This window comes from Aotus nancymaae, unplaced genomic scaffold (assembly GCF_030222135.1).
Source record: "Aotus nancymaae isolate 86718 unplaced genomic scaffold, 86718_ANA_hifiasm-v0.15.2.pri h1tg000011l, whole genome shotgun sequence".
Classification (NCBI taxonomy): Eukaryota; Metazoa; Chordata; class Mammalia; order Primates; family Aotidae; genus Aotus; species Aotus nancymaae.
Window position 1 is genome coordinate 20209394 of NW_026988422.1, and position 13201 is coordinate 20222594.

At 41.7% G+C, this 13201-nt stretch overlaps 1 protein-coding gene across 2 annotated transcripts in view; it reads left to right on the forward strand.

Moving 5' to 3' along the window:
- ARHGAP31 (Rho GTPase activating protein 31) overlaps positions 1-13201 on the forward strand; it is a 118735-nt gene that overhangs the window by 59675 nt on the left and 45859 nt on the right. For both annotated transcript variants that reach the window (XM_012463954.2, XM_012463953.2), the window contains exons 2-3: positions 9390-9492; positions 12080-12224. In XM_012463954.2, coding sequence (XP_012319377.2) covers positions 9390-9492; positions 12080-12224 — 248 coding nt within the window. The remainder of the gene's footprint in view (positions 1-9389; positions 9493-12079; positions 12225-13201) is intronic.

A 13201-nucleotide genomic window follows, 5' to 3' on the forward strand; every position in this document is an offset into this window, starting at 1 on the left:
CTATCAAACGTAAATTAGGTCTTTTCACATAGTCCCATATTTCCTGAAGACTTTGCTCATTCCTTTTCATCCTTTTTTCTCCAATCTTGTCTTCTCGTTTCATTTCACTGAGCTGGTTCTCGACTTCTGATGTCCTTTCTTCTACTTGATCAATTCAACTGTTTAAACTTGTGCGTGCTTCGCGAAGTTCTCGTGTTGTGTTTTTCAGCTCCATCAATTCACTTATATTCCTCTCCAAATGGTCCATTCTCGTTAACATTTCATCAAACCTTTTTTCAAGGTTCTTAGTTTCTTTGCATTGGGTTAGAACAAATTCTTTTAATTCACAGAAGTTTCTTATCACCCACGTTTTGAAGACTGCTTCTGTTATTGGAACACACTCGTAATCTATTAAGCCTTGTTCCGTTACTGATGAGGAATTGCGATCCCCTGTAGAGGGAGAGGCATTCTGATTTTGAGTATTCTCTGCCTTTTTACGCTGATTTCTTCCCTTCATTATATATTTATCCGTCTGTTGTCTTTGTAATTACCAACTTTCTAACTAGGTCTCTGAGCAGGTGTCCAACTTGTTGATTCCCAGCGCCGAAATCTGAGCAATCCACTGCGCCGGCCAAAATAGCAGTGTTAAGATTGATGGTGCTTTTCTGCCCGGGAATCTCCGGACTCTGCACCAAAAACTGGCACGCTGAGGTGCCAGGAAAACCACCGCGCCGGCCACAAGAGTCGCCCTGGTGACACATGGGGCTCCTCTGCTGGGAATCTCCTGGTCCGTGAGCAACTAATATTCGTCTGAAAGTGTGGTGTCCTTTCGTTCTCTACGCTTTCACTGGGAGCTAGGAGCCCAAGCTGCTAGTGATCAGCCGTCTTGGATCTCTCTCGACTTGTCTTTCTTTATCCACTTGGCTCACAATGCTGTGAGCCCCTGGGTGTGAGGGTCCTGTCTCAGCACTCCCTGATATCATCCTTCTCACAGTTGGCACTTTATAAATGCACACAACTTCCTGTTCCTGTTCACCATCTAAAAGCTCTGCCTGACTTCCCCACCAGGTGTAATCTGTTTAAAAGAACTTCCGTTACATTTTTTTGTGCCTGTCTAGGGCCCTTAACATATTTTGCTTGGTATTTTCATACTGGCCGAGTAACTTAATACCACTGAGCTTCAGTTTCTTCATTTACAAAACAGAGATAAATACCTCCCTCATAAGGTGACTGTGAGGATTGCACAGGGTACAAATAATGGATGAGAAGTGTATAGCTCAGGGACCAGCACATACTAGGTTCACAGTAATTACCCATTCCTTTCTTGGCTTCTTGAGGGCAAAAATCTTATTACCTTTTGTTCCTCTAGATGGGCCCTCAGTGCATCTGCTTTGGTAGGAGAATCGCTGTCATTGGGAAAGAGATAGCATTAGCAGCGGAGACCTAAGGGCCTGGCAGGGATGAGAGTCACAGAGTGGACCAGAGGAGGACCCGGACACCTCTGCAGGAAAGTGCTGGCTTGGCTCAGCATCTGAGAGCCTGAAAATGAGGAAGGTAGGGACCCCCAGTCAGGGGACTGGGCTCCAGGCTGCCTCGCTTAGCAGGATAGCAGAGCTAGTCCTCAGCCATGCCAGACCAGCAGGTTGGGCAAATACTTCCACTTCACAAGTGGTAATAACCTCGACAGGGTCACTGGAAAGGACTTTAGCAAACATTTTAGAACTTGGCTCACTGATTTCAGAAGCCCCTCCGGCTTCCTAAATGAAACTTGTTTTTCAAAATCCCATTTCTTTCTTAAAAAAAAAAATATATATTTTTGGGCCAGGCGCAGTGACTCATGCCTATAATCCCAGCACTTTGGGAGGCCGAAGTGGGCGGATCACTAGGTCAGGTGTTTGAGACCAGCCTGAGCAACATTGTGAAACACTTTCTCTACTAAAAATATAAAACTTAGCGGGGTGTGGTGGTGCATGCTTCTAATCCCAGCAACTCTGGAGGCTGAGGCAGGAGAATTGCTTGAACCCAGGAGGCAGAGGTTGCAGTGAGCCAAGATTGCACCACTGCACTCCAGCCTGTGCAACAGAGTGAGACTCCATCTCAAAAACAACAACAATAACAACAACAAACTTTTACTATATCCCCTCCACAGAAAATTTAGAAAAGCAAAATTAAAAATAGAGAAAAGCAAAAATCATTTATTTTCTACCACTTAGCAAAAACTATTAACATCTCAATGTGTGCCTTTTTTTTTTTGAGATGGAGTTTTGCTCTTGTCGCTCAGGCTAGGGTGCAATGGCACAATCTCAACTCACTGCAACCTCTGCCTCGCAGGATCAAGCGATTGTCTTGCCTCAGCCTCTTGAGTAGCTGGGATTACAGGCACCTGCCACCATGCCCAGCTAATTTTTATTTTTTTATTTTTTTATTTAGTAGAAACAGAGTTTTACCATGTTGATCAGGCTAGTCTCGAACTCCTGACCTCAGGTGATCCACCTGCCAGTGTGTGTCATTTTTTATCACTTAATATATTGGGGAAGAGGTGGTTTAAAAGAGACATTCTATACTCTGTATTTATATATCATTTTAATTTATCAACTTTTTTTGCTATTTTTTTCAAAAAAAAAAACCATGAAAATAGATAAACTGGACAAGGAAAATGTGGCACATATACACCATGGAATACTATGCAGCCATAAAAAACGATGAGTTCATGTCCTTTGTAGGGATATGGATGAATCTGGAAACCATCATTCTTAGCAAACTGACACAAGAACAGAAAATCAAACACCACATGTTCTCACTTATAGGCGAGTGTTGAACAATGAGAACACGTGGACACAGGGTGGGGAGCATCATACACTGAGGTCTGGTAGGGGGGCTGGGGAGGGACAGCAGGGGGTAGGGAGTTGGGGAGGGATAACATGGGGAGAAATGCCAGATATAGGTGATGAGGATGAAGGCAGCAAACCACATTGCCATGTACGTACCTATGCGGCAATCCAGCATGTTCTTCACATGTACCCCAGAACCTAAAATGCAATTTAAAAAAAAACAAATATATATGTATATATATATGTATATGTATATAAAGCTGTTATATGTAGAGAAAAAAAAAAAGAAACAAGCAACACCTCACACCCAGTGCTAGATACAGAGAAGGCTAAAAGTAAATATTTGCAGGATCAGATATATTCTGACAATTTTTTCAGAAAAGGTAATATATTCCTATTGTTCAAAATTCAAAGTAGAAAAGAATGCAGTGAGAAGTCTCTCTTACTCAGAGGCCTAGCTCCAGCTTCCAGTTTCTTTTCCTGTAGACAACTAAAGTTACTGCTTTCTTATGTACCCTTCCATAGATATTTAATGCATATATAAACAGATGTGTATATTTAGTCTTTCATTCTCTCTTTTAAAAAAAAAAGTGTGTGGTGGGGGAAGGGCTGGCATGGTGGCTCATGCCTGTAATCCCAGCACTTTGGGAGGCCATGGTGGGTGGATCACCTAAGGTCAGGAGTTTGAGACCAGCCTGGCCAACATGGTAAAACCCCGTCTCTACTAAAAAATACAAAGATTAGCCAGGTGTGGTGGCATGTACCTGTAATCCCGGCCACTCAGGAGGCTAAGGCAGGAGAATCACTTGAACCTGAGAGGCAGAGGTTGCAGTGAGCCGAGATTATGCCACTGCACTCCAGCCTGGGTGACAGAGCGAGACTCTGTCTCAAAAAAAAAAAAGAAAAAAAAAACCAGATGCTAGCATACCATTATTCTGGTCTGCTAACTATATATCTTGTTCTTTTTGCCTAGCAATATATCTTAGAGACCACTCTATGTCTGTACATAAAAGTTTTCTAATTCTTTTTAATGACCACATAGTATTCCACTGTGTGAATCTTCCATTATATGTTAGCAACCTGCTATTGATGACAATCTTGTGGAATTACAAGAACTGCTGCAATTAATAGTCTTGTACGTATCTTATATATCACATGTACAAGAATATCTGTGGAACAAATTTCTAGAAGAAGAACGACTGGGTCAAAGGGTATGTGTACTTATATTCTAACAGATATTGTCAAATTGCCCTCCAGAGGTTGTATCAATCTTCCCTGCCAGTCCCCACTCATGAGAGTGCCTGTTTTCCCATAGCCTTGCCAACACTGTGTGTTAACAAACTTAGGTAGCTTTGCCCATCTGAGAAGTGAAAAATGATATATCAGTGCAGTTTTAATTTGCAGTGGAATTGAATTTAGATAATTCTAGAAAGTGCCACAAGGGGAGGAGGCACAGGAGAGATTAGAACACGGAGGAAGGAGAACCTAGTTCTGCCTGAGGAAGGCTTTGTAGAGAAGTTGGGGCTTGAGCAGAATCCCAAAAGATAAGCAGGAAGAGCTTCTCAGTGGAGAAGAGGCAATGGGCTCAGGCGAGGGAACATCCGGTGCAAAGCTGGAAGGTGTGAAGGTGCGGAGCATATTCAGGAAGTGGCAGGCTGTCCAGCAGCATTCCTGTGTGGGGCTGAGAGGGAGAGAGAACTCGGCACTCACTGATGAGGCTGGCAGTGGGGAGTGTGGCCAGATTGTGAGAAACCTCCTAGGCCTCCCTCTACAGCTTGGACTCTATTCTGTCAGTGATAGGGAACACGGGGAAGTGTTTACACAGGACAGTGACACAATCAAATCTCGGTTTTTAAAAGATAAAATATATTCCCTGTCTGTACGAACTAAAGAGAAAGCAGAACTAAAGCCCATCCTCCCTGAAACGAATTTGAAAGTGAAATAATAATAAAACAATTGCTTTGAATCCTGTAGGAAAAATGAGAGGTACAGTATAAACCTCTCTTTTTTTTTTTTCTGACTCTTTTTTCCCTCTTTTCCTCCTGGAAGAAGGTTATACTCGAGTTCTTTGTAGAGTTAAATGTATACAGTTTCTAATTAGCGGTTCCCAAAGTGTGGTTTCAGAACTATTCTGAGCCAGATAATGGTCCAGTTTCTCAAAGGATAATGCTCCTTTGGATTTATATGATCTCATCTATAACAATAAGAAACAGTTGCATTACTTATAACATCACTCTTTATGCATGTCAATAATGACAAACTGTTATTCCAGTAACCAACAATGAAAGATGTAGACACTATAAATCAGAAATAAAAAGCTTTTCTCCTGATACAAAAAGCTCAAGCAACAAAAGAAAAAATACATAAATTGGACTTCACTGAGATGACCCAGGAACAATAGTTTAAATAATTCTGAGACTTTGAGACTGAACAGTAGTCTCTGCAACCCTACCCTTGAGGGCTACTTTTAGACCCTTGCTATCCTGAGTGTGAGCTGCAGATTGGCAGTACCTGCATGACCTGCAATTTGTTAGAAAGGCAAATTCTCAACACTCCTACCACCTACCTCCCTACTGAATAGCAATATGCATATTAGTGAAATCCCCAGGTAATTTTAGGGACATTAAGGTATATGAGAAGCCCTGGTCTAGACTAGTAGTTCTTAAGCTTTCCTTTTTTTTTTTTGAGACTGAGTCAGAATCTAGCTTTGTCGCACAGGCTGAAGTGCAGCGGCGCAATCCTGGCTCACTGCAACCTCTGCCTTTCAGGTTCAAGTGATTCGCCTGCCTCAGTCTCCCAACTAGCTGGGATTATAGGCACCTGCCACCACACATGGCTAATTTTTGTATTTTTAGTAGAGATGGGGTTTCACTATGTTGGTCAGGCTGGTCTCGAACTCCTGACTTCAAGTGATCCACCCACCTCAGTCTCCCAAAGTGCTGGGATTACAGGCATGAGCCCCTGCCCCTGGTGGTTCTTCAACTTTTGAGTACATCAGAATCATCTAGAGGATGCTGGGCTACAGGACCTGATCCAGGGACCACAGTCTGAGAACCGCAGCTCTAATGTCTAGAGCTGAATGATTACACAGAGGTTGAGTCCTTTCCCATTACCGAGTAACAATGATGGAGAATTCCTGTATCTTCCAACTCAGCCCAAGATGAGAAATCCAGGAAAGCTAACATTCCACAGTGATTGGGATTATGACCTCTTTTCTTGGATTGTTTTAATATTGCCTCCCACTTAAACAGAGCCATGGACGAGAGGTTCTAAGGCCTCTGTACCAAAGCCAGAATAAACTTATGACAAAGGCTCTGTCTCAGAATATGTTTTACGCACCTTTAAGACAAATGGAGCCTGAAGTGCTGCAGCTGAGAGCTACGGTACTGGAAGGCCCCCATCTGAAAACGGACTGGAACAGGTTGGTTACCCAGCACTGTCCCTTTTGCGGAGTGTTCTTTATCAAGGTCCTTAGAGTCCAAGGCTTTTGTGCTTGAATCCTCCTGTGAGTGTTCCGAGTTCTTAAATCCACTTGTGCCCTGCACAGCACAATAGCCATACACTGTGGTACAGACTCGAAATGCAGAACACCCTGAGGGCCAGGCATCGCTCCCAGATTGCTAACTCAGAAGCCATACACTGTTGGATCCTACTGCCTTTGTGCTGTAAAGATACACCCACATGCAAAGAAAAGACATCCCATGGAAGCAAAATTACTCTCAAATAAAAAAATTTGCCAAAGAAAGACACAACAGCCGTTCTAAGAAGTAGCGATGAGGCTGGGCGTGGTGGCTCACACCTGTAATCCCAGCACTTTAGGAGACCAAGGCAAGTGGATCACCTGAGATCGAGAGTTCGAGACCAGCCTGGCCAACATGATGAAACACTGTCTCTACTAAAAATACAAAAATTAGCCAGGCGTGGTGGCAGGCACCTGTAATCCCAGGTACTTGGGAGGCTAAGGCAGGAGAATCCATTGAACGTGGGAGGCTAAAGTTGCAGTGAGCAGAGATCACACCATTGCACTCCAGCCTGGGCAACTCTGTCTGAAAAAAAAAAAGAAAAGAAAGAAGAAGGAAGTAGAGATGAGTTTTGACCTGTATGAGGTTGGTCATCTACCCCAACTGCCCATTGAATAGGAGGAGGCAAGCTCTGTTTTCACCAAGAAAATCAAATTATATGTTTGTATTATAGATAAGTTACAAGTAGAAATAATATTGGTCATTGTGGAATGCTTCTTATATGCCAGCGTCTGTGCTAAGTATTTGTAAATATTATCTCAGTCCCAGCTACAAGATTAATATCAGTATTATCCTCATTTTACGCACACGGAAACTGAGAAACAGAATCCTTGTATATTTTGCCCAAGATTGTTTGGTATCCAAATCTGCACCCTCAACCATAGACTGTATGGTGTCAGGTTACCGAACAGTTAGGTTTCGTGGAAAAGAGCCAACCATCATTGTTCCCAAAAGGGATTTTGAGAGAGAGACGGAGAGGGACTTCAGGTATCACTAGAACTATTTCTATTTATCTATTTGCATGAGCATGGGAAACAAAATCTCACCAAGCGCCCTATTTTATAAAACAGATCAAATCATAGCTCTCTGGTTGAAGACAGGCAGAGGCTCTGGACCCCTGCACACTCCCACAGCACCGCCCATCACACCCTTCTCCCACGCTGTGCTCACTCCTAGGAAGTGGTTCCACCTCTGTGGTCTCTGGCCTCAATATTTCCAATTCCAAGTCCATTCCCTGAGGGGCAAACCATGGATGTGTGTTGGAGAGGAATGCTCTGGGAATGCATAGCCTTTGAGATGCAGCAGAATACTTTAAGTTCACGATACTTAAAGTATTCTGCTGCCTCTCAACAGCTATGCATTCCATTACTTGAAGGGCACAAGGGAAAGGAATGCTTAGAGTATGTCATAATAGATAATTCAGGTAGAATGTTGAGTCTGAATGCCTTATGTCTGCCTACCTAAAGATCCAGTCTAGCTTAGAATTGTGTGTAGACAGGAGTATATGTAATAAGCATTAATGAATTCGCACTGGTCTCATCTACAGCATTAATAGATTGAGTATGTGTGGGAAATATGAGCATAACCCAAGCGTTAAGTCATAGAGGTCCCACATCACTGTGGGAGCCTCCAGGAGCCACCAGAGACTTTAGAGCCTTCAGTGGGTTGTTGGGTGGGTTGGGTTGTTCATCACAAATGACCATTCACGGCACTCTCACAGTGGGGGACCTCAAGTGCATCTGTCCAGGGACCAAAGTGGCAAGTGATTTGCTGCTCTCTCTGTACCATCCCGAAGGCCTGTGTCTGCCCCTCTGGGACACTGAGCTGGCTGTTCTCTCAATCAGCCACCAGGAGAGAACAGCACAGCCAGACCTTCTACCAGGGCACTGAGCCTCTGGAGAGGCAGGAACTCAGGAGGTCCTGTCAGTCCCTTTTATGTTGTCCATTAAATCAATGACTGGTTTTGATCCATGCGAGTGGGGAGGGGAGTTCTCACCTTTAAAAAAAACATATATACACACACACACACACTTTATCACTTTGACCTTTAAATCAACTTCAACATTCTGGCAGATTTTCTCCCAGTCTTTTTTCCTTCAAATTTTTTTAAATATAACTGAATTTACAATGTATATTCAATTTATGTCTTCTAAAAAATCTTTTAAAAAAATCTAATTGTATTGTAAGCATTTTCTAGTGCATCAGTTTTTTTTTATAAGTAACAAGTAATCATGAGACTTCAGTAAATTTGCCTCTGCCTTGACTTCATGTTTAGAATAAAGCAGTGGCTCTCTAATTATTGCATGCATCAGAGTCACCTAGAGGGTTTGTTAAAAAGCACAGATTGCTGGGCCCCACCCCAAAATTTCTGAGTTAATAGGTCTGGCTGAAGATTTGAATTTCTAACTTTCCCGGAGATGCTGGTGCTGCTGGTCAGAAGACCATACTTGGAGAACCAATGAAATGCAGAGACCAAGTTGTGGAATGTCCAAGCTCACCGAATATTTTCTAAATTATTTAAAAAAACAATTCTTGGCAGGGTGTGGTGGTTCATGCCTGTAATCCCAGCACTTGGGAGGCCAAGGCGGGTGGATCACCTAAGGTCAGGAGTTGGAGATGAGCCTGGCCAACATGGCAAAACCCAGTCTCTACTAAAAATACAAAAATTTGCTGGGCGTGGTGGCAGGTGCCTATAATCCCAACTACTTGGGAGGATGAGGTGGAAGAATTCCTTGAACCCAGGAAGCGGAGTTTGCAGTGAGCCGGGATCACACCACTGCATTCCAGCCTGGGCAACAGAGTGAGAGTCTGTCTCAAAAAAACAAAAACAAAACAGAACAAAACAAAAAAAAAAAAATTCTTTAGCAAAGCCCTATGATTTTTTTTTTAATATGAAAGGAACATCACCTACCACTTACAAGTAAGCATTGCCACTTGTAAGTCATATGAGTTCCATACTTATATCTCTTTGAAGTTTCCTGGACTTTTAAAATGATATCTTTAAAGGACAGGTAGACTTACATCTAATACTTAATTTTTTTTCTTTTCCTTTACATAGTACCATATGTTTTGAAGAGCTGTGCAGAATTTATAGAGACTCACGGCATCGTGGATGGAATCTATCGGCTTTCAGGAGTCACCTCAAACATACAACGACTAAGGTAATCTAAAAGAATAGCCCCAGAAGAATTCTCCCGTGATTCTTCCTGTGTCCATGCCTCTGTCCACCAGTGTCCAGAGTGTTAAAAACCCAAAGGAACTGAGGGAAGTGTAGCAGCACCAAAGATCAGATGCAGTGGTTTTCAGATGCCTGACTGTTGTTAATCTAATCAGGAAACTCTCCAGCCTGATGTAATTCTTTCCAACAAAAGCTCCTAGGGCTTTCAATCCGTTTCTTTGCCTTGCACCAGATATATTCTTCTTAGGTGAATTTGATTTAACTCAAATGATTTAAATTACAAGTTAAGGAAAGCATGATTTATTATCATTCCCTTGCCTGCCCAAATCTTGGTTAGATTAGGTTCCTGTTGCTTAGTGTTCAGAACCCTGAGATCCATGTCAGTTTTTCTGCTGGCACACCCTCAACATTTGAGGTTTTGTCTGGTTGAGAAATCAGAAGCCTGTATGATTGTGCATGTCTCTAATTGACGCTGGGATTTTAAAAATTACTAATGGGTGAACTATTTCCAATTCTATGGATTTATCCTAACATTTGGAAAAAATTTCTATCACATTCAATAAAGAGAGCAAAACTTTTTATACAAAACACAGTTATGTATGTGTTTTATATACATACAGAAAGTATAGAAAAGATAGAGTGTATATATATATTTATATAATTTTATATGATTTAAACAATAGATTTACATATTTTGCATATTGTTCCTTAACACCAAAAGGAACATAATTTAATGTTATTTTAATAATAACATTTTATTATTACCTATATTTATTGTATGTTCTTTAGTTATAAATGTAGACTTTTAAAACTAATAAAAACATTATTACAAGGTTAATATGTAAAATTTAATAAGTTGTGCAGGTAATTCAGTTTGCATATTTTTTCTCCTGCTTGGTTTCTACCCCTTTCCCCCAGATTTGGATTATAATTAAATTATACCAAAGAACTAGAACATCCTTTTTTTTTCCTACTGAAGTGATAGCTGTTGAAAAAAATTGTTTTTTTGCAACCATAGATTTTTATGAATTTATGTGTTTACATAATTTCACTAATTTACTAGTGCTCCATTTATTAGAGTTTCAATGGCAAATACTTCTTGATGGTTTGAAATATACTACACAGTAGGTAGCATCCTGGAAGGACACTTGGGTGGTAACTAATTATTTTTTATTTCAGTGCTGACCTTATCCTTGACAAGAGAAATCTTTGGCTAAATAAATAAGTAAGCTCTAGATTGCTCTTGTTCTACTCTCTTTAAAGCATTCTGTTTTTAAAAGAGAACTATGCCAAGAGAACATAGTATGGCATAGTTCTCTTATAAAACAGCATGGGCTGGGCGCAGTGGCTCATGCCTGTAATCCCAACACTTTGGGAGGCCAAGGCGGGTGGATCACTTGTGGTCAGGAGTTCGAGACTAGCCTGGCCAACATGGTGAAACCCCGTCTCTACTAAAAACACAAAAAGCAGCTGGGCATGGTGGTGAGCACCTGTAATCCCAGCTACTCAGGAGGCTGAGGCAGAAGAATCACTTGAACCTGGGAGGCAGAGCTTGCAGTGAGCTGAGATTGTGCCACTGCACTCTAACCTGGGCAAAAAGAGCAAAACTCCGTTAAAAAAAAAAATAGCATAGTTCTCTTTTCAAAGCCCCACTCAGTTTCTTTTAGGTTCTGAAAGCATCAGGGATTTCCCTACCCTTCATTAAAGGGGTAAGCCTAGAAAACAGGAGAATGGGCAGTGAGCTGTTTCAGAAACGCTGATTCTGAGAGTCCTGTTGACTTTATCACCAGTTGGTTGACTAAGTGAATACTCTCAAAAAGCTTAACTTCTCTTCTATAGTAAAGCTCATATTGTCATTTTAAAACAGATTTTAACTTGTAAGTATTAATATATATATTATTTGAGGTAGTATATTCACGTAACCTTTTTAGGAAATGTTTTCTAAATGTTTTTCAGGCCTGAAATCGGATGATGTTCCAAGACATCCCACTATAGATTGTTTAAGAAGATAGTTATAAATTCATCTGTCCTGTAGGAGTCACCATCAGGCAGCCTAGAAGGTTCTATTGAGCACCAAAAAGACAGTCGATTAAAGTTCTCAACCTTTGGGTTTGAATCTCCAGCTAAAACAAGTTTGTTGACATGGATATACAGAGATGAGTGACAACAACCTGACCTACCCTAGTTTCGGTCTCTCCTGTAAGAAAGGGAAATTCATTTTGAACAATGTTTTGGAAAAACAAATCTCAATAGGACTTTCTGACAGATTGTTTTGATATTTCCCCAATGTTGATAACCAAGACTGCAGACATTGCGCCATGGGAAATCCATTTATAAATGAGCATTATGTCTTTCTAATCACAGCATATTTTGCAAGGAAGATCCAAACCTGAAATGGAAGTCTTCCTGTGACTTCCTCATGCCTGGAGTAGAAGATCTTTTTAAATTAAGATCGAAAATATAGTCAGAATCAGCAGTTTAGGGTCTTTTTACCCCTAAGCAGCCAAGCAGCTGCTGACATGGAACACACACTCCCTGGGATTGTTATGTCTCCGTCTGTGTTGTTTCAGGCAAGAGTTTGGCTCAGATCAATGTCCAGATCTGACAAGGGAAGTGTACCTCCAGGACATCCACTGTGTGGGCTCGCTCTGCAAGCTCTACTTTAGGGAGCTGCCCAACCCCCTCCTGACTTATGAGCTCTATGAGAAATTCACGGTGAGTGTTTGGATTTCCATTATGGTTACTGGGTGGGATGCATGGATGGGCCAAGAAGAGTTTCAGCACTAAAATAACAATAATAACACTCACCAGATGGTTGACATTATCTTAGCATGGTGAAGGAAGTAGGATAATATGGTAAGGAAAATAGGGTAGTGGAACTGTTTGCTAAATTTTTCTTTCTTGAATTTTCAGAATCATGTTGTTTGTTTTAAGAGCTGGGCTGAATTATCTCCATGTTTATTCAACTGAATGTGCCTTATTGTATAAGGAGGAAACTGAGAACCCCAGAAGTAAAGTGGCTGGCCCAAGGTCACACAGCAGAGGCAGGACAGGAACCTGAAACTCCTCGTGCTACACCCACTGCTAGCTTTTTTATCAGACCATTCCCTCTGTGGTTCTTTTGTGGGTTGAGGAAAGAGGTGGGTGGGTAGAGAGGGAAGAGGGAACAAACAAATGTCAAGAGTGGTCAGAAAGCTGGAAAGAGAAAAGAATGTGAGGAAAACAGCCAAGAGGGAGAGCAGGATGGGTCAGTGAGTTGGGTTGGTGGAGAGGATGGATGGGCATTGGTGAAACACCTAAGCAGCAGCTTAGTCACCAAATAGGTCACCCATAGGAAAGTAGAAAGAATAATAAATGCTTAAAGAATGTCTGTAGAGATAGCATGAAAACAGGACTTGAACATTTGGCTGCATGGGAGAAGGTATAGAGCAGGCAGAGGGCTGGGTTTAACCAAGTTTGGGGTTCAACTGGCAAAGAGGGATGAGGGAGAGGATAGTGTATGCTGGGGGCATTGAAATAATTGAACATGGAATTTAGCGTAGATGGGAAAGGAAGTAAGGGCACAAGGTAGATAAGCAGCAATGTGAAAGTAGATCATCCCAGTGAAGTCAGTGGAGTGTTGAAGTATGGTAGTCAGAGAGGGATGGTTGAAAGTGAAATTAGGCAAGGTTACAATTTTGGGTAAAGACCAG